General features: G+C 37.0%; 4 protein-coding genes across 5 annotated transcripts; 2 read left to right on the top strand and 2 right to left on the bottom strand.

The window, feature by feature from the left end:
• Window positions 1-5,048: 5,048 nt before the first annotated feature.
• On the bottom strand, window positions 5,049-5,962 carry LOC133283878 (uncharacterized). The gene is made up of 2 exons (XM_061480802.1): window positions 5,552-5,962; window positions 5,049-5,432 (listed from the first exon to the last, which is right to left on the bottom strand). Exons 1-2 carry the CDS (start codon window positions 5,960-5,962, stop codon window positions 5,049-5,051), a joined length of 795 nt encoding a protein of 264 aa, XP_061336786.1.
• Window positions 5,963-11,622: 5,660 nt separating this feature from the next.
• On the top strand, window positions 11,623-17,490 carry LOC133283898 (external alternative NAD(P)H-ubiquinone oxidoreductase B1, mitochondrial-like). Of its 2 annotated transcripts, none has more exons than XM_061480823.1 (10): window positions 11,623-11,836; window positions 12,836-13,106; window positions 13,391-13,594; window positions 13,786-14,036; window positions 14,848-15,067; window positions 15,290-15,394; window positions 15,695-15,958; window positions 16,061-16,182; window positions 17,030-17,149; window positions 17,255-17,490. In XM_061480823.1, the coding sequence occupies exons 1-10, from the start codon at window positions 11,748-11,750 to the stop codon at window positions 17,340-17,342; spliced, it is 1,734 nt and encodes a 577-aa protein (XP_061336807.1). In that variant the 5' UTR covers window positions 11,623-11,747; the 3' UTR covers window positions 17,343-17,490. The 2 variants fall into 2 exon arrangements, with proteins under 2 accessions (XP_061336807.1, XP_061336808.1); XM_061480824.1 differs by having other exon boundaries at window positions 11,623-11,793.
• Window positions 17,491-19,076: 1,586 nt separating this feature from the next.
• LOC133283896 (external alternative NAD(P)H-ubiquinone oxidoreductase B3, mitochondrial-like) lies at window positions 19,077-24,732 on the top strand. Its single transcript, XM_061480821.1, has 10 exons — window positions 19,077-19,168; window positions 19,321-19,582; window positions 20,750-20,956; window positions 21,255-21,505; window positions 21,943-22,162; window positions 22,262-22,366; window positions 22,631-22,891; window positions 22,998-23,119; window positions 23,988-24,107; window positions 24,201-24,732. Exons 1-10 carry the CDS (start codon window positions 19,077-19,079, stop codon window positions 24,286-24,288), a joined length of 1,728 nt encoding a protein of 575 aa, XP_061336805.1. The 3' UTR covers window positions 24,289-24,732.
• On the bottom strand, window positions 24,642-25,176 carry LOC133283897 (uncharacterized). The gene has a single exon (XM_061480822.1). The coding sequence runs from the start codon at window positions 25,123-25,125 to the stop codon at window positions 24,856-24,858; it is 270 nt and encodes an 89-aa protein (XP_061336806.1). The 5' UTR covers window positions 25,126-25,176; the 3' UTR covers window positions 24,642-24,855.
• Window positions 25,177-26,621: the final 1,445 nt, after the last annotated feature.

A 26,621-nucleotide genomic window follows, 5' to 3' on the forward strand; every position in this document is an offset into this window, starting at 1 on the left:
GCCTTTCTGGCCAAGGCTTTTCCTCCCATGTGATGCCCATTTACGCCCTCATGAATCTCGGCCAACACGTACTCGACCTCGTTCTTGCATAGACACTTCAGCATGGGTGTGTAGAAACCCTTCTTGTAGAGTTGTCCCTCCACTATGGTGAAACAGACCGAGTTCCTCACGAGTTTTCTGGCCTCTTGTGTTTCGTGGCAGGATCCTTTTCTCTAGGTAGGCCACTATTGGCCTTCTCCAATCCTCAGTCTCGGTTATCACCATGACACACGTCGGCTCCAGGATGCTTTGTTGTACCACAGTGCGATGATTTCCTGAGCCCTTTGAGCTGGCGAGTTTGGATAGGATGTCGGCCCTATTATTTTCATTCTGATGTATATATTGGATTACTACCTCGTCAAACTCGGCTAGCAGCTCCTTAACTTTGTGGAGGTACTTCATCATGAGGGGACCCTTGGCTTGATATTTTCCCTCAACTTGTGAGGTAACCAGCTGCGAGTCACTCATGATTTTTATCTTTCTAGCCCCGTGTTCTTTCGCTTGTACGATCCCGGCAATGAACGCCTCGTACTCAGCTTGGTTGTTGGAGGTCGGAAATGCCAGGTGAAGTGAATGCTCAACGGACACTCCTTCCGGGGTTTCAACGATCACCCCAGCTCCACTCCCATTAGAGTTCGAGGATCCATCAACATGTATTGTCCAGAGATCTTCATTCCCTTTTCCCTTTTCATTGGATGGGGTTAGCTCCAAGATGAAGTCGGCCAATGCTTGAGACTTAATCGCCTGCCGAGCTCATCAACCCAGTTGATCATTCTTCCAGTAGGTCCGGCTTGTGAAGTACTTGCCTCATGGGCTAATTTGTTCGCACAATGACTCGGTGACTCTGGAAGTAAGGTCGGAGCCTCCTTGCTGTGGTAAACAGGGCAAATGCGACTTTTTCGAGCTTCTGATAACGAAGCTCAGATCCTTGCAAGGTTCGACTTACAAAGTATATCGGCTGTTGTGCTTTGTTTGTCTCTCGTACCAAGGCGGCACTGATGGCCTCTTCCCCCACTGATAAGTACAAAATCAATGTTTCTCCGGGCTCTGGTTTCGACAGTACAGGAGGGGTGGCAAGGCCACTCTTAATATTTTCGAATGTCTTTTTGCATTCTTCTCCCTATCCGAACTCAGCTTCCTTTTTGAGGAGCTTGAAGAAAGGCAAAGCCTTCTCTGCCGATTTAGGCAAAAATCTGGTCAGGGCCGCCAGACGTCCTGTGAGCTGTTGGATTTCTCTCTTGCTTTCGGGCTGCTTCATTTCAAGGACGGCCCTGCATTTGTCGGGGTTCACTTATATTCCTCGGTTGGTAAGCATGAAGCCCAGAAATTTTTCAGCTGGTACCCCAAAAGCACATTTTGCCAGGTTCAGCCTGATCCTGCGAGCTCTCAGTTGCTCAAAAGTTTCTCTGAGGTCGGCTATGTGTGCCGATATGTGCAACGACTTGACAATCATGTCGTCGATGTATACCTCTAGGTTTCTCCCAATTTGCCCTTGGAAAACGAGGTTCATCATCCGCTGATATGTCGCTCCTGCATTTTTGAGACCGAAAGGCATGACGTTGTAGCAGAAATTTCCCTTCTCAGAGATGAAGGCAGTTTTTTCGTGGTCGTCAGGGTGTAGTGGGATTTGGTTGTACCCAGAGTACGCATCCATAAATGACAGTAGCTGAAATCCTGACGAATTGTCAACTAGCTGGTCGATGCTCGGCATGGAGTATGAGTCCTTTGGGCAGACCTTATTGAGGTCGGTGTAGTCCACGCATATCCTCCATTTCCCACTTGGTTTCTTTACCATCACCACGTTAGACAGCAAAGTGGTATACTGTATTTCCCTGATGAATCTGGCTTCTAGCAGCTTGTCGACGTGCTCATTCAAGGCTTGACATCGGTCGGATCCTATCTTCCTCTTCTTTTGGGACACTGGCTGTGATCCGGGGTACATGGAGAGCTTGCGCAGCAGAAAGTTGGGTCTATTCCTGGGATCTCCGAGGCTTTCCACGCAAATACGTCGCGGTTTTCCTTTAAGAAGGAAACCAGTTCCTCTTTGAAGTCAGCATCTAGGCCTTTTCCCAGCTTGGTATGCCCTTTACCGTTCTCCGCAATATCGACATCCTCCAGCTCTCCTTGGGGTTCTGGACGAGGTGCTAGGAGCTCCTCTCTCACGTCGAGTTCCACCAAGTTGACCTCGCTTCCACATGCCTTCAGTGATTGGTCCTTAACTCCTCCCTCTTTAAGCCGAGGTGGAGATGATGGACCTCCATGATGGACTCGTAGAGTCTCATAGTAGCACTTTCTTGATTCTTCTTGATCACCTCTTATGGTGACGATCTCGTGGTTCATCCCAGGCATTTTCAATGCTTGATGTTTAGTGGAGATCAGCATATCCCATTCATGGATTGTAGGCCGGCCAATGATCACGTTGTATGAAGACGAGGTGTCCACCACGACGAAACGAACCCTTCCAGCTCGGAACGAGTCCTTCGTGCCCAAGGTCAACTTTAGGTCGATGTAGCCTTTTGGAGGGGACGCCGCTCCGTTGAACCCGACCAGCTCGGTGACACATGGTTTTAAGTCCTTCTCATCTAGGTTCATCCTCTGGAAAGCATCCCAAAGAATTATGTCTGCCGAGCTTCCGTGGTCAATGAAGATTCTCTTAACCCGGCAGTTGACTCGCACTCCAGTGATCACCAATCTGTCAGTGTGTCCAGGTACGACCATTGCTAGTTCCTCCTGAGTGAAGAACAGTATTGGGGGGGCAGGATTGCTGGCTTTCCCTTTAAAGGTCGGCCTGTCTCTTACAGACATGACCTCCTTTAGGTACTTTCTTCTGGCGTTAGCCGAGTCTCCTCCCCCGCCTAGAGCTCCACTTATCACGTTGCATTCGAATTCGGCTTCAGGAAAGGCCTCGTCCTTATCATCGACCTCTTTGCCTTTGGCAGGTCGGTCTTGTCTTTGATCCTTTCTGTCTTCTCTCTTCGGACTTCGATTTCTGCTTCGGCTTCTTAGCCTTCGCTTATTATTTTTCTTTCCCTGTGTTCGGATGATATATTGCTTCAACTTCCCCTCTCTGACGTGCTTTTCAATAGCATCTCGAAGGTCCCAACAGTCATCCGTGATGTGACCGTAGTATTTGTTTCTGTCCAGCCCGCTCTTGGCTTTGAGTGGTCAAGGTCTCTCGACGTTGCGCATCTCAGTCTGGGCCACCTCTTTCCATATCCTGGATCTGGACATGTTCAGGGATGTGTAGTCGTCATACTTCCTTCTTGGAGATCGATCGTCCGACCTCTTATCGTGAGAATCCTTCCCTTTTTTGGATCCTTTCTGGTCCCGTTCTTTGTTATTTTTCTTACTCGGGCTCCGACCTGTCGGACTTCGCCCTCTAGACTCGACGTAGACCTTTTGCATATCTTCCACATCAATGTATTTATCCGACCTTCGTCGGAACTCCTCCAGATCATTCACCGGGTTCTTATAGATTGATCTCGCAAGTGGAGAGTATTGATCTCGCAAGTGGAGGGTCACCATCTAATCCCGAGATGATTAAGTGAAGGTGCACCGCTTCAGTTAAACCTCGGACCTTGAGGGCGACATCCTTGAACCGGTCGAGGTACTTCCTCAGCGATTCATTCTCTTTCTGCCGAATTCTTCCCAGAGCGTAGGTTGGCATTGGATGCACCTTGCTTGTTGCAAAGTTCAGTCGGAAAGTCCGGGCTAGGTCCTCAAACGAGTCGATTGAGTTCCTGGGGAGCCTGGTTATCCAGGTCATCGCCTGACCAGTCAATGTTGTCGCAAAGATTCTGGCCTTAATAGGTCCAGTGATCCCGTTGAACAACATTTCTGTCTTGAAAGCCGCTAAATGGGCTTCTGGGTCCTGACTTTCGTCATACGGAGGTATCCTGGTGCTCTTGAATCTCGGAGGTATAGCCAGGTTTATGAGCCTCTCAGTGAATGAGCTATCATTAGCCTCCTCATCATCTAGGTAGTTCTCGTCATGGTTGTCGTTCGGGCCTCCACCATTCCGGTCGTTTCCGAAGTTTGGGATCTGCACATTTTGTGCGTGTCCTTCCGCTGTGGCCGCGTTCTGATGTCGCGGGCCACCATCAACAGCACGACCATCTCTTCCAGGTTGGCCTTCAGCATTCTGATGTCGGAGGTCTTCAGCATTCTGATGTTGGACGCCTCCAGCATTCTCATGCTGAGGTCCGTCGTTTGCGACCTGACCGGTTCCTCTGGGTTGGCCTTCCACGTTACGATTTCTCAGTTCGGCCTCGAATGTCGCCATTCTTTGGGCATCTAGTCGCTGTTGGGTCAGGAATCTATTCTCCATCTCTTGCAGTCTTTGAAGGATTGCATTCATGGCCATCGTGGTCACGTCCCGCGGTGGCTCACTGTGTGGAGGTGGGTGAACTGAGGCCACTGTCGTATTAAGCTGGGTTCTGGGGGTTGGTCCCTGAGTGCCGATCTCGCCGACCTGCACCTCTACCAGCACCGGGTTCGCGTCCAATTGGAGTTGTTCCAATGCAGATTGGTGTTGAGGCATGCCATAAGGCTGAGGCTGAGATTGATGCGGCGGCATTTGGGCGGTGCTAGATGTCGAACGGGTGTTCGTCATCGTGGAATGGGGGGTCGAACTTTATCGGTTCCCACAGACGGCGCCAATGTTAGGTCCTGGATAGACCGCATTGCTATACCGTACGGTATGCGCTCAGAGATAGTGTATATCAACTGTATACTAGGCTTATAGCCGAGGTCCCAATCACTGCGCATAAGCAATAGGCTTATAGCCAGGAGGTGGGTGTGTGCACAGCGTGGGCAGAAGTAGTAAATGAGTTCTGAGTGTTTACCTGGGGTCTTTAGGCTCTTATTTATAGGATTACCTTCCTAGGCTTGGGCCTTTTGAGATTCCCCAATTGTAGTAGGATTCAACTCCCCTTCTGTTGGAATGTGATCCTTATATTGTGCTCTTTGGCTGTTTGGAGTTGTTGAGATGTTGATGACTCTGTATCTCATCAGATATTCTGATAGGTAGTTGTGATATGATATTCATATCCATAACAGTTACCACCATAAGACCAATCTAAATCCATCTCTTCCAACCTATCACCTGTGAAATAAATGGAGTTTGCTTGACATCCTGATAAAGCCGCAGGCACTGATTTAGACTCGGTGCCGACAAATAGAGCTTGATCGAGTAAGATCCTCTTCTTTTCCCACTTGATCTTTCCAAAGTCAAGTGCATACACAGTAAAATGCTTTGTTCTGTAAGGGCAAGGTGTGACACCAAGTGATGACAAAATGTATGCTTCATCTACTACCACCCCATCAGCGTCCACGAAATTCCCAATATACTTCTTCACCAACAGAAACTCTCCCTTTGATATCACCAAGTATATCTGTGTGGAAAACTTATCTCTTGGAAATTCTTTGCATTCTTCCTCATCTTTCTAAATGGTCGGCTTTACATCCAAGACCTCTTTCTTGGAGTTTTGTGACAAAGATCCCATCCTTCAACAGAATCGTCTTTTGCCAAAGCATAGAGATAATTGTTGACGAACACAATGTCACGATAACAGCCCTGTGCATCAGAGAGTTCCACCCACGAGTCAGCAGCAAACAAGGCAAGCTTGCATTGGTGTCCATACAATATGGCAAGAAAGTAGTGAGAGGGAGAGGCAGAACCCATGAACACAAACTTGCTTACAAAGGTTTTCCTCAAGGCTTCGGCAAAATAGGAATGTGTGATGTTGAAGGCCAAGAATGAATGGGGAAATTGTGGCAACAGAATGAAAGAATCAGAGGAGGGATGAAGAAGAAAAGGGTAACCATCCCTGCCAAATAGCATGAGCCAATTGTTGGAAGAACCAACACACCATGCATCTTCATCGAACATGTTCTTCCTCTCACAGCTTCTGTTATCTGACATGCTGAGCATGATGATGCTATCCGTGCTTGTGTTGTGGTTGTCGTCATGGTTGTCGATGTTGGATTCTTGGAGAGGAAGGATGGCATAGGGAAAGGAAAAGGAGAAAGAAGCCGTTGCAATTGCAGTGTGATTTAGGTGAGTTGTGTTATGAATGTGAAGTAACCAGTATCGAACTGTGCTTATATATGTATAGGCTCAACGTTAATAATTCTTGATTTCATTCTTGTAATTCTTGATTTCCGTTCTTGAAAAGATATGATTTTGTAATAAAAAAAGAAGAAGATATGACTTGAATAAATCTAATCTTTCGGAAACTGTAGTTTTTCAGACAACAACAAAATGCAAACGGAAAGTGTGAAAATAAGAAGATAGAGAAGGAACCTGTGATTGTGATATGCTCTCCTTAAGAACATCGATGACCATGTAGATGTAGTAACTTCCCATTCCAATCGAAAGCGATCTCAATTGAAAGATATGAAATTTGTGTGCAGATGATGATGTGTTCGATTCACTAAGATTTAGGAATTGCACCAAAATTACACTTGGAAGCTTTGAAAGATTCGGAAGCATTGATGAAAGATTCGGAAGGAAGCTTTGAAATTAGAGATGACGACATATATGCCCCTGAATCTGAATGAATGGGGAAATCCTCTTTCAATAACGTGAGGGATAATACGGGAAATATAGGCTCAACGTTAATGTTAGATTTAATAATTATTTCTGATCATATTTGATTTGATTTGATGTGTTATCTTTTGACAGCTTTATTAATACTTGCTTAATTTAAATTTTTGATTTTATTATTTTGATAAGAATTTTTATTTTCATAATATTTTTCCGGATTTGATTCAATATAATTGATTATCTTTTTAACGTTTTATTAATACTTGCCAGATTTTTTATTTTTTTTGGTAGATAATAATTACTTGATTTAAATTCCTGATTTTAATATTTTTGATGAGAATTTTGATTTTAATAATAATTTATAAGATTTTATCCAAGTAATATATTATTTTTTTGACTTTTGATTAATAGTTACCTAAATTAACTTCAGTTCGTTAGGATTACGGATAAAATTATTGAATGCACTACACTAAATTTCCTATGGTCAAGGCGATTAACAATGATAACAATTAACTGAGAAAAAAAAATTAACTAGAAAATCTTGTAAGAGAAATTTTCGAAACGCACCCTTGACACTCCACATTAACCTAATATATTCTCAGAAATTAAATAATTCTAGAAACTATATTTTTTTTTGGAGTTACCCAACCCTAATTATCTCTTTGAGACGAGTTGGCTCCCTCTGGTATCCCCACGAGTTTCGAGTCTTTGAGCCGGCTATGAGACTAATCCGGAGTGCGGGAAAACAGTGATGGCTAAAGGTTCAGCCCCCTCCCCAAGAATGCATTCAGCGGGAATCGAACACATATCCAACCCCACTAACTCAGCGGTGAAACTATATTTTACTTAGAAACATAATAAATTACATCAAACATATTTCTACTATTATTATTAAATATCAAAGATACTTACATTTAATATTTACAAACTGTGTCTCGATTTTATTTTTCCCATTAGAAATAATATTTATTTAAAAAAACAATATTTAGTAAAGAATTTAAATCAGGTATGCTATCAATGGTTATCTCATACAATCAATAAGGAATAATAATCCAAAAGAAGGCGATAATGTAATAGAATATAATTAACTAGATACACTTAAGAGTTCTATAAAAAAAATTGGGTACGCACACTTAAGAGTTCTATAGAAATTTTATTTTTTTTGCATGACTTAAACTAAATAATATGTGTTCGATTCCCGTTGAATGCATTCTTGGGGAGGGGGCTGAACCTTTAGCCATCACTGTTCCCCCGCACTCCGGATTAGTCTCATAGCCGGCTCAAAGAGTCGAAGCTCGTGGGGATACCGGAGGGAGCAAACTCCTCTCAAAGAGATAATTAAGGTTGGGTAACTCCAAAAAAAAAAAAATAACTACCATAGTCATTATCATATAAAAAAAATTGAGATCAATAGTTTTCTGAAATTTGTTGTGGGACTCCAATACTTTTATCTCTTGAATTTAAGTTGAGAAATTATTTGAGTTTAGGAATATGCTATAAAATATTATTAATATTTTAGGTTAGTGGAGTTATATTTCATGCATAATTATATTTTTATGTTCTTTAAAGGTCCCATATTTTTGGCTAAAAATCTTAGGTTAGTATATTTAGTTTTTATAATTTGCTATTAATTTTATTATTATTGTTTTATATTTAATTGCATAAATTGTTATTATTATTAGAGGAATGTTATACCTACAACTTTTTTTTTACAACCTCTTACAACCATATTTTAACAATGTTGATTTTCGTCAATCAACGGTTATTATTTTCGCAAATTAAACTCATGAATTAATTATTAATTCACAATAAATGATAACCGTTGATTGACGGAAATCAACAAAATTAAGATATGGTTGTAAGAGGTTGTAAAAAAAATGATTGTAAGTATACCCTTCATAAAATTAGGAATAGAGAGAAAGAAAAGGAGAGAAAATATAAAAAATAACCAATTATGCACAAAAACGGCGTCATTTTATCTAAAATGAAATATTTTGTTTCTCTTTTTTAAAATGACATATTATTTTTAATTTTTTTAAAGGGTTCAATTTTTCCCATGTTTATGAAAAAAATTATCTTATACAAAAATAATAATTATGTACTAAGGATAATATATAATCAGGGTAAAATTATTTTTTCTCCCTCCACCACGTCAGCTAATAATGTCTGAGGAGAGAGAAAAATAAAGAAGCTTTAATATTATAACTATATATTACCCGTAATACATATTCAATTTTTTTGTATGAAATAATTTTTTTTAGCGACATAAATATAAAATTGTGTTATTTTAGTCAAAATTACTGTCTTTTATAATAAAAAAAATTATACAATAAAAATTGTAGTAGGAGAGAATGAAAGGTTTTTATTTTATTTTAAATAAAATAAATAATAATAATTTTAACTAAAATGACGATACTTCAACAAGATATTTTTCCTATAATTTTTTATTTTACACATATATAAAAATATGTGTAGGGCAATCTATGTGAAGAGAAGAAAAAAAGAAAAAGAAAATATACACTCACACTCTAACATCCCAGGCGCTGACGAGGGCAGGGAGTGATTGCTGGTGCGAAAGGGCATGGTGCGAAAGGGCACAAACAAGGAGCGGCTCCTGGCAGGCTTCCAGCGACAGGGGTACATGAATGAATCGAATCAACACCCGAAAGAGAGGGATTCTAGAGACTGTGCTGGTATGGGACAGTATAGTTGAGAATGACTTATAAGAATGAATTGGTACTACCTATACTAACAAGATGCATTTGCTTTTCGGTAGCCCGGAACGGAAGAACTCCATAGTTAAACGTGCTTGACTTGGAGCAATTCTGGGATGGGTGATCTCCTGGGAAGTTTTCCCGGGAAGTGTGCGAGTGAGGAAAAACACACTGAAAAGTCTCGTGTTAGTATGTGGGGATAGTCGTTGATTTTTGAAGCGGCCGGGCATTACACACACACTTTTGTATCTACAAAGGAAATGGATCATTTCATATTTTATTTAACATGATTATGTCATATGAAAAAATTCTAACCATACAAAAATGAATCAAAAGTAATAATTTTATAACTATTTATCCCAAATTTTTTTTCTCTTATCTTATTATCATTAATCCACTGCTAATAATGATAATTCTCTCATATAACATGATTATATTAAACACACCACTTCCCGTTCGACTTGCATGTGTAAAGCATGCCGCCAGCGTTCATCCTGAGATAGCATCGAACTCTCCATGAGATTCCTAGTTGCATTAGTTATAGCTTTCTTGTTCATAGACAAAGCTGATTCAGAATTCTCTTTCATTCAAAGGAATAACTTATATCCATGCGCTTCATATTCGCCTAGAGTTCGCTCCCAGAAATATAGCCCCCACCCCCCGGGTTCAATCCCACGAGCTTCTTATCCAGTATCAATTCTCGTTCGATCACGACATCCAAACAAAAAAACGCACATGAAAAAAATATGAAAATATTGGCGTAGGTCCTTTTTAACCTTTTCATTCATTCTCTCTTTCTTATTAGGATCTCTTCTATTTGTTCCCATTCCAGTGATGCTTGCCTCTATTATACCCCACCTTGGGGTTGGGAGGAAAAACAAAGAAGCAAAAAAAGGATCAATTTCTTTCCTTTATCAAAATGTTCTAATCAAGTGTGTAACAGATAGCAAGGTGACCTTTTGGAAAACCATTATGACAACCATGATGATTGATTAGTGATATATTTTTCGTGTTTGAACTTTGTTTAATAAAATTCAATCCTTGCATACGAAAGGTTGTTTTTATACAGGTGATGTGTGTGATAAGGTACATCATATCGTGATCGGTAATACCGTGCCATAATTGATTTGGAAATTGCATGAGTCTATTTAGCGTTTTTTTAAAATTAAAAATTATTTAAAGTTAAAATTTAAAAAATAAAACTAAAAGCTATTTATTTATTGGATTTGATGTTTGTCTTTTTAAAACATATTAGATTGTGTTATTTTAAGTGAGAAAAAGATATAAATAATAAAAATTATGAGAAAAAGTAAGTATTTTTTATAATTTAAATTTTAAATAAAAAATATTAGTTTGTATCTTTCTCTCATTTAAAATCATATTAAATTTATGTCTTTTAAAAGGACAAATAATTTGCCCTTATTAATTATATAAGATTGTTATGAGAATTTTGAAGATGAAGGATACAATGATTTATTAATAGGATAAAATAATAAAATTTATAAATATAAATTTAGAATAAGAACAATATTGAAAAATAAAAAAACACTTCAAACAAATTGATATATACCTTAAAAAATGTTTATACGAAAGTTTTTTAGTTTTTTATTTATTATAAAAAATTCTTTTTGTAACATGTTTTTATACAAATATATTTGAATAAATTTCAATTTCATACTACTATATTCCCTTTTCATCTTATATTAATTGGGAAAGATTATATTTACAATATATTTTTGTTTATAATATCTTACAATCATATTTCATTCATTAATTTCTGTTAATTAACAGTTAAGATTTTCTTAAATTAAATTTAATAATTAATTATTAATTGACAAAAATTAACGATTAAAATATAATTGTAAGGGATTATAAATTAAAATAAATTATAAATATAATGTTTTAGCGAAACATGAATTTTAATAGGACTCGTAGACGGTCCATGACACAAAACAAAAACATAAATTATTCTTTCGCAATCTTAACAAAAAAGAAAGTGGAAGTCAAATCAGTTTTGATACAGAAATAAAACTTTGGAAAAGTAAAATAAAATAATTAGTATGCCGTAAATGATAAGGAGAGGTTGCTGTCTTTTGAAGCAACATTATGCCACGTATGTGTTCAACTATTAAAATAGTAATATACACATGTCAACGCCACGTAATCTAGAAAATTTCCAGTACTCTATTCTATGTATATTTTATAGTAAGATCAGAAATATAGTATACTTTTGTGTCAGGTGTTATTAAAAATAAAGAAAATCGGTGGATTTTTCTAATTTGAAGCACAGGCCACGACAACTTATCTCATGTGATCGATTAAGATTAGGTGTTAGGACAGCACAACTGGTTCTGAAACATGAAACATGAAGACTTCAGTGTTCAGAAGTTGAATCTTCCAAATTATTGATCTCTCGAGTCTCTGGAATCTCATCAATTTGGCTCCAAATGACGATTGCATCCTTCTTCATGAGGGTCTCCAAGGCTCTTAACAGTTACCCTTCCTCCTCCCACCTTCTACTTCTCTGCACTCTCAGGTTTTTGTTTTTGTTTTTGACATTCCACTTTTTCTTTTTTTTTTTGGTGTGGTGAGTTTGTGTATTGTTCACTTCAATCTTGTAATCAATCTTACAAGCCTCTATGCGTGAGGGGTATGTTAAGGGATATGCTAGAAAATCATTCATTTGACTTCAATTAACAGCTTAACCTTGTAGGGATGAGTTGGTTCATGACACTTGATGAAATCTAGGATGTTCCGACTTGCATTTACAGATATAGGATATGAGAGTGTAGTCATGTGTGATGTGCGTAAGATTGCTTGATGAGATATTTGGATATTAACTTGGTTGCCGAATAAGGTGAAAGCTGAGAAATAATAAGACACCAATTCAAATTCTTCCATTGATGAATCCAAGCCTTAATAATTGATTGATATTATAATTCTCCCAACAAAAATTCCAAATAGATTTTTTGTGAATTACTAAGTATTTGATAATTGAATAAAAATCACAAGGTCACCCAATCATTTTAAGGTCTTATTGTATAAATCAGCAACCACAGTGCCCCTTGTTCACATCTTACAATCTGAATGAGTCCCTCTTCCACTATTTAAGCTAACACCCTTTTCTTAACAACTTCAACAGCCTTACCAATTCTTGGCCTCATTTTCCTTTCCTTTTCTTATTCCGAATGTACACTACGTCCAATCCATGTTTTTTTCCTTTTCATTCTTCTGAGTCCCATCAGATATCATTTTTTCTGTCCGTGTGTTTTCTGCTCTAATACCTTCTTTTTAAATAACAGTGGTTAGAAATGGTCAGTGTGCAATTTCTGATATTTTTTTCTTGCTTACGATCTCCCAAAAGTACAGTCAGCCTGAACTGAGTTGCCCCATATTTTGCTCAACATAGTTACTTGTCCAATTGTTGTGTATTAACGTGTTTCTTGCTTCTTGCCTGCACTTATGCTGTATTTAATAGTTCTTTGTTAACATAAATTTCTATTTCATTGAGTCTACCTGCCCTTGGAAATTGCAGTGGTGGAGGTGTGATGGCATACTCAGAATTACAATCAGAAGCTGAACATCCTCGTATTGATGCTAATGAGCCTCAAAAAAAGAAAGTGGTGGTTCTTGGCACAGGATGGGCTGCTACCAGTCTCCTTAAGGGTCTGGATGCTTCATTATATGATGTTCAGGTTGTTTCGCCTCGAAACTACTTTGCATTTACTCCCTTATTACCCAGTGTCACTTGTGGAACAGTTGAAGCACGAAGCATTGTAGAGCCAGTCCGAAACATCATTAAAAAGGTGGAGGAAACTAAACTAGAGCTCTAAGAATAACTATTGATGTATGTTTTTTTTTTTTAATTGTATTGATCACAAGTACAATTAATGTAAAAAGAAATCAAGTTTCTTTGAGGCTTAACATATAAAACAGGACTGTTTGAGGCATGACTTTTTGTATGTCTTGAGCCTGTTATCACCTTGTGGTCGTGTCTTAGATTTTTTTCTCTTTTAGTTTTATTGTATTTCAAGGGTGTTTTGATTGGTGAATTAATAAGGGAGTTCCTTTTGTTTGTTTCCCATTGCAGAGAAAAGGAGAAATAAAATTTTGGGAGGCAGAATGTGTCAAGATTGATGCTGCAAACAAAAAGGTTTTTTGTCAATCCAATATTGAAAACTTAGTGGGAAGTGGTGAATTTTCTTTGGACTATGACTTCTTGGTTGTAGCAGTAGGAGCACAAGTGAATACTTTTAACACCCCTGGTGTCAAGGAGAATTGTCATTTTCTGAAGGTAAATTTATTTGTTTTGTGTATAGTCATTTAACGGTTCAATTTTTTTTTTTTTTGCTTTTTTATGATTGTTGGTTTATCAGGAGTTTCATTAGATCTTTGAACTTGCTGGTGAGGATAAATTATTATCAGCACACATGTTTGTTAATCAGTCTGCTAATAATCCAAAATCTACTATATCATCACTCATAGGATGTTGAGGATGCTCAGAAGATCCGTCTGTCTGTGATAGATTGTTTTGAAAAGGCTGTTCTTCCTAGTTTATCTGAAGAAGAGCGAAGGTCAAATCTTCATTTTGTAGTTGTTGGAGGAGGCCCAACTGGTGTGGAATTTGCTGCAGAGCTGCATGATTATGTCCAAGAAGATTTAATTAAATTATATCCAACTGTTAAAGATTTAGTGAAGATAACATTGATTCAATCAGGAGATCACATCTTGAACATGTAAGGAAGGCATTAACTGTTTCAATTATTTTCTAATGCTTTAAAAACTAACATTGAAACTCTGGTATCTTTCCCCAATTGTTTATTTATTTGTTGTGTTACTTGAGTCGGTTATAGAGCTACCTCTTTGATACAACTAACCACATTAGGCTTGGTGCTAGCGCTCATTCAACTGTAATAATCTATCACCATACATGTTACTTTATCCACCTGAAATTAGCTATGTATTAGAGGACCAGAAGCATTATGATTTTGTAATGTTACCAGAAAAGAAAAATTAGATTGCTGACTAAATCCATTCATAAATTAATTTGCATGATGCTTACTGTTTTATGGTTGGTGTTTAGGATCTGCTTCTTTGTCATTGGTCTGGCTTCATAAATCACCTAGGTTTTAAACCAATTCTTCAATCTATGAAATAAGTGCTTTTGATTCAGAAAAGACTGACGTGGTGATAGATTCCCTGTGACCTTTTTACATCTTGGTAATTGATATGTGAATGGTTACATGCCTACACCCAGCTGTGACTACCAGCTATGTATTTGATTCTATTTAGCTTTATTGAAGATTGTATTTGGTATTTGTAGGAAACTTATAACTGTAGGTCATTACTTTTTTCTTCCCCACAATTTAAACCTTCTATTGTTTATGCATTCTACCACCATTAGCATTTTCCTGGAGTTTCTGATATTGTTAAGCTCATAAAATAAGACCAATCATAGTCCAACTAGCTGTCTAAATCTTTCATATTCTCAACCGAGCCTATATAAGATGTCACAATATGGATAAAATGTCATCTTCAATCTTGTAGGTTTGACGAAAGAATAAGTTCATTTGCTGAGCAGAAGTTTTTGAGAGATGGTATAAAAGTTCAGACTGGATGCCGGGTTGTCAATGTTGGGGACAAGGAAATTACAGTGAAGGTGAAATCAACAGGAGAGGATTGCTCTGTGCCCCATGGATTGATTGTGTGGTCCACAGGCATTTCAACTATTCCAGTTATAAGGGACTTTATGGAAGAAATTGGTCAGGTGCTGCTTAATTCCATGCATTTCTGAAGCACAGTTCCCCCACCCTTTCTTCTTCACTTCTTGTGTGTGTGTGTGTGCGTTTGTGTGGGGTGGGGAAGATAGCGCAGGATTTTTATTATATTTTATCTGATCCAATATGTAATTAATGGTTTTCTCTTGGCTTAAAATCTCAATTAACTATTATATGGATAATTGTATACGTTAGGATTGCTCTATGTGCAGGCTAAAAGGCATGTACTAGCAACTGATGAATGGTTGCGAGTGAAGGGATGCAAAGATGTGTATGCTATTGGTGATTGTTCTACAATAAATCAACGTAAAATCATGGTATTTCTTAAGCCTTTTGTCAGGCTATTTTTAGACTTCTAAGCTTAATTAATACGTCATTGTGCTGCATCCTTATCCAAATTAATAGATTTGACCCACTTTACATGGATTTGATGAAATTAAAAGCTCATTTTTTTATTGTTTTCTGATATGTTCAACAAAGACATTACATGTACTTACTAATTGCTATGATTTTCATCTTGTGATGAGAATGGACGAAACTACGAGACGTTTAGTCAGTTATTTAAATCACGATTGAATTTATCTATGTCATAATTAACTCATTACCTTTGTTTCTAGGATGATATCCTAGCCGTATTTGAGGCTGCAGACAAAGATCACTCTGGTACCTTAACTGTTGAAGAATTCCAGGATGTGATGGATGACATCCTCTTAAGATATCCACAAGTCCAACTATATCTAAAGAGGAAAAATCTGCTTGATTTCCACACTCTGTGGAAAGATTCACAGGGGAATGAAAAAAAGGAAATAGACATAGAAGGGCTTAAGCTGGCCCTTTCTCATGTAGATTCTCAGATGAAGAATCTGCCAGCAACTGCACAGGTATGCATCATTTCACCTGTTTCTGAATTCTTGCTTACGCAGGCTCTTTTTGCTTTCAAATATTTTGTATGCATCAAGTTTTTGATGTATCGATATATCTAGGTTGCTGCCCAAGAGGGTGAATATCTAGCAAGATGCTTTAACCGCATGGATCATTGTGAAGAGCATCCTGAAGGTCCTCGACGATTTAGAGGATCTGGACGTCATAAGTTTCTTCCCTTCCGGTAAACCATATACTTAATGATGCTTATAATTGTGTTTTCTGTTTTTCCTGTCTTTGGAGTGGAAATTGCAAAATTGTCTGCTTTATCTGAACAAGATACCCGGGAAGTCCAATATAACTGTTAAATTGGTCTCTCATCCCAGTAGTGATTGCTTCAAATTTGAAAGCAGAAGTTGATAAGAAACACTGCAGTAACACACACATAAGTGAAGGATTAGATGTCCATTTATGTGAAGCGTGCACTCTACGGTCTATGCCACAATGTAAGATTCTTCAGAAAATGTAAATTGCTAATGGCTTGTATGGCAACTGATAACAAATAATTGTTTTGAGTTGAAGTCTTGTGCATTAACATCCCTAGGCAGGATCTTTTTCTGCTTCTTGACATGAAGCATTTTGTTTTTACTTGAAACCATGTTCCTATGATGAGTTTGACTTTATGGTCTGTGACATATCAGACCTATTGTTCTAGGATATAGCAAATGTGTTTTTTATGTTAAACATTTGTGAAAAGATAAAAAATTTGACCGATTCAGAGATTAATCTCTCTTTCGTTAGGCAAAAACTGAAATGCACCTTGGTTAAAAATATATTTTATGACGAGGTATGAAGATTGAAGAGGGCATCTAACCAAAGGATAGGGCATAACACATAACGGCTATGATTCAAAATTAAACACTAATTCAGTGAAATTATGTTTTGAGAACCGTTTTGGATTAGCTTTTCCTCTTATCAAAGACATAATAGGTAATTTTATTTTTTTTATACCCTTTGCTTCTTTTTTTATGCCCTTTGTTTCTTTTATCCCTAACTAATTAGTGAGAGGCTGGTTGCTTATTGTAAAAAAGGTATAAGCATTTTGGGCAATTTGCTCCACTGGGTGGGGAACAGGCAGCAGCAGAACTTCCTGGAGACTGGGTTTCCATTGGTCACAGCACTCAATGGCTTTGGTATTCTGTATATGCAAGGTAATGAATAATGATCTATGATGCAAAGCACAGTACTTGTTTGACATATGGAAACTAATTTATGTGCATAACCTGTTTTATTTAATAACTATGTTCTACATCCAGCAAGCAAGTGAGCTGGCGCACAAGGTACTTGGTCCTGTCTGATTGGACAAGAAGATTCATATTTGGGAGGGATTCAAGTCGAGTTTAATTTGATTAACAAGCAAACCAAGTCTGAATTATTTTGTGGCACGTTGTTTCTCTCTGTTAATTCTTGTACCTAATTTATAGTGATATTCTGATGAAACATGGGAAATGTCACTCAATCGTTTTTTTTTTTGTATGTAAAACTTAATATTTCGGTTCAAAAAAATCAATTGATTTGATTTGATTAATATTGAAATCAACTTTTACTTAATTGCCACCAAATTTTAGCAAACAATTCCATCGAATTGAGTATGATTGTATGTGTCATAATTGGCGAATTCGTAGGTTCAATTCCTACTGGGTGCACGTCAATGGGCTATTCTGGATGTACAATGCTATTTCGGTAGTAATATTTCATTTCAGTTGGAAAATGCAGTCAGACATAGAAATTATAAGAATATATAGAGATAATTAATCTCTTTTTATTTCACAAAGAAGATTCAATTAGTTATGAAATATCATTAACTCTATGTGTGTTATCAATATCTCTACGTGCGATTCGTTGATACATAAACTTTTTGATACTATTGCCATACTCCTCGCTTTTTAGTACTTTATAGCAAAATAGCAGGAAAAATTAAAATCAAATCATTCTTTGTCTATAAAAGGAAGGGACAGGTTACGTTTACAACTTTTTTTGTTTACGACTCTTACAATCTCAACTATGTTCTTCCGGTAGTACACTCCAGTAGTGTACTTCCGGGAGAATATAGTTGAGGTTGTAAGAGTTGTAAACAAAAAAAAGTTGTAAACGTAACCATCTTCTAAAAAGAATGACCAAAAACTTAGCATAAAGGAATACTGAAATATTCAATACTATATTTGGGAGGGATTTAAAGCGTTAATTCTGAACTCGTTTCAAATTACGGATTAGTCCATAGAAAACTTATGGGATTATTGGGGAGACTTTCCAAAAATTGAAATAATAAAATATAGGTTTTAATGTTTTTACTGTGAATGCAGATAAGTTATTTATATTTACTTCTAAAACGATATTTTTTTGGGTTGAAAGATTAAAAAATTATAATAATAAATACTATTATAACTTTAGAATAAATTATAATCATAAAAATATCTTGATTTCCGTCATAAAATGACATTATTTTGAGCTTAATATAAATAATTTATATGCATTTACAAAATAAAAAACAAACCCTGAAATATAATAGGCAAATGCTATTCAAGCATGACATAGAAAAGATTACAATTGTTTTTTTGCATGATGTTGCATGCTTCGTTACATAATGATCCGATAATTAAGCCGTCAAAGCGCAATGTAGCTTGAACCTTGAAGTCTCCGATTTAACGGACAGTTCCCACTCCATTCGCAGGTTATCCTGCATTATTGTTATTGCTATTTTTCTTCGGTCATTTTTGCAACACCTTTTGTTTTCGGCCATCCATTCTTCAACGTGTTCAAACTCCGTATACACTGGAGATCTATATATTATTCCTTTTACAAAACGTTTAAGTGTATTACTGCTCTTGATTTAACAAGTCAACATAAGAAAATTACGTTAAACAAAGAAAATGCATCACATATTACGTGGTAGTGCCTGGTGTCTCAGTGTTTAAAACTCTACCTGAAGAATATGTTACTCTTTCGTTTTTGCTAGCATTCATTGTCTTTTTTTCTTGTTTGCAAAGAAAGCAGAAGGAATCAAAAAGTGAAAAGGAAAAGGGTAACATTCAAAATTAAGGACTAAAGAAGATAGATTAGCTAGCTAGAGGTTTCACAATGCGTTGGTCTTCCTTCTACCACACAGCCTCGAGGGTTTTTCATGAGTATCCATCCTGGTCCAAGTGTGTTGTTGTATGCACTGTCATCAGGTCTTAACATATTCTCAAGCCTTATATTCTTGCCTTTTCTTTTTTTAAACTATTTGATTTATTATTCACTTAAAATATTATATATACACTTTGTTGTTGGAATTTGATTTTTTGTTGTTGTTATTTTTATCTATTTCCTTTTGGGGTTGCAGTGGTGGAGGTTTAGTGTCATATGGTGATGCAGGACCAGTACAAAGTGAATATGCTAATCAAAGCCAGAAAAAGAAGGTGGTGGTGCTTGGAACTGGTTGGGCTGGAACCAGTTTTTTGAAAAACATGAAAAGCTCCTCCTATGATATTCACGTGGTTTCACCACGTAACTATTTTGCATTCACTCCTTTGTTACCAAGTGTCACAATTGGCACAGTGGAGGCACGGAGCATTGTTGAACCTATTCGCAGTGTCGCCCGGAAGGTATTCTCTTTCCCATAAATAAATCATAGCTATTTTCATATATTTGGGGAAGGATCTTTTACAAACTTTTTTTACAAATTACACTAAGTATGATCAGTCATACACTAGTGTATGACCGGTCAGACATAGTGTAGTTTGTAAGAGTTTGTAAACAAAAAGTTTGTAAATATAACCTTCTCTATTAATCTTTATTTGTGAAATTTGAAGAATTTGAGTATGTGATTTGGGAGGATCTGGAATGTCTAACAGTTGATCAGTAATTGTATATTGGACCTGTACGCTTGTGGGGTCTACAGGAGAGATGTCATAACGTTAGAAATCGACAATCACACAAAATCGAGAAAACAGAAAAAGAGACAAGAGTAGAAAGATTGATACGATGATTTACCCTGGTTCACCCAATTAAGGCTATGTCTACATTCTCCTCACCGCCACTCGTTACAAGTCACTTGGTTTACAAGGAAAATATAAATAGGATTAGAAAACCCTAACAGCAGCTATTCATGGGCCCAAGCCCAAATTGCTAAGAAAATTACAATAAAACAGAGGCCCACATCAGTACCTAGCCTCTACGGGCTTGGGGGCGCTGCCCCCCGGACCCCCGCCGGGGCGGCTTCCCCGGAACTCCGCCCGCTCACCTGGGAGCGGGACCCCAGTTGTCTTTCTGCGGATCCCAATAACTAAGGCCCGCATCAGCATGCGAAGTATGAGCCATACCCAACACATAAGAGGTGACAGATCACTGTATACAATAATAGAGAAGTGCATGCAGAGTGACCGCTAAGAGAGTAGGAATTAAAGAATGTGTACTTGAGAGGCTTAACCTTTTATTTACAGGAGAGATTACATATAAGTGAAGAGTCTAGTAGGAGTTAAACTCTTAGGAGGATAGGATAAAGCATCTTATCTCTTATTTCTTAGGTTTATCACTTATCTTAGTTTATTGCTTCTAGAAGCAACGGGAACACATCTCATCATGCAATCAAATTTAAGTTTGTCATTTTGAATATTTTTCTATGTCTATGCATTTACACAAGCCTCTAAGTATGAAACATTATGTTTGATAAATTATGCCTGATGTTATAGCTTCGAAAATATATTTAGTCAAACCATAGTTATAGTATACATAATTTATATAAGACAAATCTGTTTCACGCCCTGCAACAGAGTGGTGTAAATATACAATTCAGTGAAGCTGAATGCTATAAGATCGATCCCAAGAACAACAAAGTTTACTGCCGTGCTGGTCAAGACAAAAAGCTGGGTGGTCTAGAAGAATTTTCCATTGATTATGATTACTTGGTAATAGCTATGGGAGCCCGTTCTAATACCTTTAACACACCCGGTGTTGAGGAGCATGCTCACTTCCTTAAGGTATATATGTAATTTCATGTCACTTGCTGAAGAAAGAATCTCTGGACTACATATTCATATATCAACTTACACCGGTGTATGTCTTACCCCATTATTAGCCATTGAACCCACTTGCATATCTAATGACTCTAATTTATTAGTCATGTGAGTCGTAAGATGCAAGTGAAATCAACGACTAATATTGGGGATGAACCTTATTTTTATACTGGTGTAAGTTGATCTCCCCTCTGTACGTGTATATATACATAAATCCATTTAATTGCATGATAAACTAAACTGTTATTGAATCTCTCTATAGGAAGTGGAAGATGCTCTAAGAATTCGTCGAAAAGTGATTGACCTTTTCGAAAGAGCGAGCCTCCCTACTTTACCAGTGGAAGAGAAGAAAAAACTACTCAGTTTTGTAATTGTTGGTGGTGGTCCAACTGGAGTAGAGTTTGCTGCAGAGCTTCATGACTTCGTACATGAGGATATATCTAAATTATATCCTTCTCTTAAAGAATATGTGAAGATTACTCTCCTGGAGGCAGGCGATCATATCTTGAACATGTAATTTTTTTTTAGCTCTATTAGGATATAAATGTTATTGCCTGATTGGAGTGAAAATGAGCATGTAAAAATTGACAACATATTTGAATGATATAAGGTTTAAATATGGTGTCAATTTTCACCTCATTATTTTTCTACCTGAACATTTTCACTATAATTAGAGAGTGAACCATGGAGCAATGGTAATGTTGCTTCTTTTGATTAGAAGGTCACAGGTTTTAGTCTGGATACAGTTTCTTTTGAAAAAAAAATGCAAAGGTAAGGATGCGTACCTCTACTCTCACAAGTCGGAAGCCTTGTGCACCGGGATTTGCCTATTACATTTTCGCTCTAATTAAGCATTCTCTTTATCCATTTGCAATTTGACTTCTCTTTTGTTTTATTTTGATCTAATTTTTATGTGTGCATCTATGACTTAATTTCTTGGTTCATTGCAGGTTTGACAAGAGAATTACGGAATTTGCTGAAGGGAAGTTCCAGAGAGATGGCATTGATGTGAAGTTGGGATCTATGGTGGTCAAAGTTAGTGAAAAGGAAATCTCTGCCAAAGAAAGAGGAACTGGTCAAGTTGTTTCTCTACCTCATGGAATGGTAGTTTGGTCAACTGGTATCGGTGCTCGCCCTGAATTACTTGATTTCATGAAGCAGATTGGCCAGGTTTGTTTCACTGTGTTCCTCTTAATCCAAAGGTTAAGCTTAGAAGTCAGTCACAATCACTGTTCAAATTTTTCTTGCCTTGAATTCTTTGTGTGACAGATTAACAGACGTGCATTAGTCACTGATGAATGGCTAAGGATGGAAGGATATGACAACATCTATGCTCTAGGTGATTGTGCCACTATAAATCAGCGTAGAGTTATGGTACGTTCAGTCTATGCATTGATTATATGTCTATCAGTCTATCTGTATAGATCTTTCAATTCCCCCTTTTTTTTTTTTTAAAGTTTAAACTATGTTTTTTCATTTAGCTTATAGTATTATGATATGATTATGGAATGAAAACAGTTTGTAGCTACCCCGTTATAATTCTTGTTGATCATTAACATGCTATTTTTGCTAGAAATCATTGACACTTTATAAGAGCACTTATCAGTGTCCTTCCTTTGTCTGTCATGGTTTTACCAGGAAGATATAGCTGTGATATTTAGCAAGACAGACAAGAACAATTCTGGAACGTTAGATCTTAAAGAGTTTCAAGACGTTGTTGGTGACATTATAGAGAGGTACCCACAAGTGGAGATTTATTTAAAGAAGAACCAAATGAAAGATATCGCCACACTGCTAAAGCAATCTCAAGAAAGCTCTGTTTCAGTGAACATTGAATTCTTTAAAGAAGCTCTTTCCAAAGTAGATTCTCAGATGAAAAATCTTCCTGCAACAGCTCAGGTACATGTTATGTTACATTACTACTTTTCTATACTTTGTATATTTCCTACTAAACAATTAAGGGTCATGTTACTTATGCTTTGGTGGTGGCTTCCAATCATTCTAGGTAGCTGCTCAACAAGGTGAATATCTTGCAGACTGTTTCAATCGCATGGAGTTGTGTGAGAAGTATCCTGAAGGCCCTCTTAGGTTCAGGGGGACAGGACGCCATCGGTTTCATCCCTTCAGGTATGGAGAAGTTTTGCCATGTCCTGTGGTGTCCTTTTCAATCTTCCAATATAGCCAAATACTCTATGAAGGTAATGTCAGCATAACCAACTACCAACTAGCAACTAGCTAGTATTAATAGAGAATATAAGGACTAAGGCAATTTTCAAATAACCTATTTGATGTGACATAAAGTATGGTTAATTTAGTTACATAAATAGTTTTAAGTGGTTAAATCTGATGGGACTTGTTTCTCCTTGATACTTTGGCGGCTAATCATCAATTGTGCAAGGTTCAATGTCTCGAAAACAATCCCTAATGATTGCAGAGTGATCTAGAACATAGAAGAATGTGTCTTCCCCATCTATAAAATAGGAAGAAATCAGAACCTAAAAAGAAAGAGATAGAAAAGTTAGAAGAACACATGTAAGTGTGTAGATTTCCTCTTCCTAAGAGCAGAGAGTATTCCTCTATTGTGAGAGAAAAATCTTTATATTTCATCCTAAAGAATGGGTGAGAAAATTGTGTGTAATCCTCTAGTTGTATAGTAGGGAAGAACTACTTGTAATCCTATTCTAAATAATGCACGTTTTCTGGACTACGTACCATGATTGTGTGTGCACTCTTTCTTCATCTCTCATACTTTCTGAATTCGCATTATCTGAGTTCCAAGTTTCGAGTTGTCATACTCTGCACTCATTAGACGGACCTAGGCCCAACAAAATCAGTTAAACAAACAGTTAATGAGTTTGTAGTGGACCATATATATAAACAAGTGGTTAATTCAGTTTGATATTTGGTTAATTTGTGTGTATGTAATTAACCATAATATTTGTACCTATAACATCCAAGTTCTTCATTGCCTAATTTCTTACTCACTTGATGAAAGGTACAAGCATTTTGGACAATTTGCTCCTCTAGGAGGAGAACAAACTGCAGCTCAGCTTCCAGGAGATTGGATTTCAATTGGTCGTAGCTCCCAGTGGCTGTGGTATTCAATATATGCTAGGTAATCTTAATCTACTCTAACACAAAATTGATTTTAAAAGCTTAGTGTTACTATGCATTCATTCATCCTCTAACAACTCCCAAAACATAACAGCAAACTAGTCAGCTGGAGAACAAGGACATTGGTGGTATCTGATTGGGGAAGGAGATTCATATTTGGCAGGGACTCAAGTCGAATCTGAGATACAATTGAAAGCTTGCATTACACTTCATATAGATTTCTTGGCACAGCAAAAAAGAACTGGGTGTTTGCTTTTCTCATTCAAAAAATATTTTCTTTTTGTCCCAATCTTGCAGAAATTTAATAGTACTGATCAGTAACCCTATGTTTTAATTTGGTTTTGGTTGCTAAACAAAAGAAAGGTCACATTTACAAGCTCGACTTCATCTTGTTGCAAAATTGCAACAAATCTCCAAGGTGTTGTTCATGGAATAAGAATCAAATGTGCAATTTATATAAGAAAGTTGTTAATGTTTCCTAAAGGTTTGATGGGTTGTTCCAGCAAATAATTTTTTAACTCAGGATATGTCTGAATTCCCTTATAAAAAAAAAAAGGCACAAATTTCTCGGGGAAATTTCATTTTGTTCTGTACAACTTACACTTTACAAGATCAAAGCTTTAAAACATCATCATTCTCTTCGAACAACATAATTACAAATTCAACTCCGAAACCCAGCTTGGACCGATCCAACTCGGTCAACCGCTGAGTCAACCACCGAGTCAAGAGAAGACGCAGAGCCGAGTCAGCTACCCTTGACCCCAGCAATTCAAGTACATAACTTTCCGGAGAGAATCGTCAACTTGGCCAAGTCTATCCTCCACGTCACCGTTCCGGTTGACTCCACCGGACAACGGTCCTAGCTCCGACGAATCTCCGGCGGCGGAGAAAAACCTTCTCCGGTTCTGGGGAACGAACTTGAGGCCGGTCTTACACTTGGGGTTGCCGGCAGGGTCGGTGTGGCCCTGCGCCGCCGCGTCACCTGTGGCCGTCATCCAAACACGGATCAAGTAACTCATCTCTTGGTATTCGGATCCTCCGACGTTGTTCTGGACGAGGAAAGGGGGGTTGTGTGCGTGTGTGGTTTTATAGACAAAACCGGAGGCTAAGGGCAATGGTGGTTTTGCAACTGGTGGGGCCCAGAGGGGGATTGGAGGAAACAGAAACAGGTGGCGGGCTTATCTGAAGAGACATGGATGACTCATACATTTACAATGATCATGTTTTGTCTCTTTTCTTTTCTTTGGGTTTCATTCATTTTCATTTTCTATTCTCTCTCCTCCTATGGATAATGATGTCCTTCTATCAATGTTATTAAACCCTCCATCGACTCGGGGTAACGTGTCTTACTAATTTAATCAGTGAATTATTAATTGAACTGTTTAAATTAAGTTTACATAAGGATATATATATATATATATATATATATATATATATATATATATATATATAACAATGAAATTAATTTAATTTTGTGTTTAGTATGTCACTTTCCTTACTTCAAATCTCAGGAGTAGTGAAATATTTTGTCATAATTTTCAAAACTCCCCAATTGATTAGTATCATCAATTCTTAACTGGGTTAAATGTATGATTGGTTAATTGATTAAACTGGATCAATTAGAGATTTGGATTCAGGTTTAATGGATCGAATCGGTTTTAAAAACATTATCTTCTATACTTATTTTTCTTTGTATATGGGAATAGATTTTTTTTTATATTATTTAGGGAAAAGTTCACTAAAACTCCAGAATCACTTATGTCCCTGTGATTTTTCTCTTATCACATATGTCCCTGTAATTTGTAAAAAGATGTTTTTTTATCACATATGCCCTTGTGGTTTCTTAGTTTTTACAAAGCACAAAGCATATGTGATTGAAAAAAACCACAGGGACATAAGTGATTCTGGAGTAAACTATAGGGGCATTGGTGAACTTTTTCCTATTATTTAATATGATCATGTTATATGAAAAAAATTTAATCATACAAAAATGAATTAATATAAATAAAAAAGAGAAAAAAATATTAATAATTATAAAATCATAACAATTAATTTACTCTTAAATTATTAAAAATTTACTACATAACATAATGGTGTTAAAGAACACATAAAAGTGCCGCTCACTGCTTATTTTGTTTATGTGGGACACCAATCACACCATGATTCACACCTTTAGTATCATTGTTTAGATCCACGAGAAATTACTTCGTTATCTATTTTTTAATTCAGGCCAAGATTCTGAAATTGATCTAATCATTAAAGACTTAAAGTGGTTCAAGGACGTTGGCTATTTTTCAAAAAAATAAATAAATAAATTGGTTGAAGGATTAATTTAAAAATAATATATCTCTTCTGTAGCATGATAATCAAAATTTATGCTGAGCCCACTCTTGGAAAAAGAAAAAAAAAGGTCTGGCATGTTTTTCGATGGATATGCAGAATTTTTTTTTATCTCTTCTATTACAAGAAAAACATATAACCCCTAATTTAATATTCAATAATTAAATTATAATTA

Source organism: Gastrolobium bilobum, unplaced genomic scaffold, assembly GCF_033153095.1.
Source record: "Gastrolobium bilobum isolate Gb01-03AN ecotype WA unplaced genomic scaffold, APGP_CSIRO_Gbil_v1 utg28738, whole genome shotgun sequence".
Classification (NCBI taxonomy): Eukaryota; Viridiplantae; Streptophyta; class Magnoliopsida; order Fabales; family Fabaceae; genus Gastrolobium; species Gastrolobium bilobum.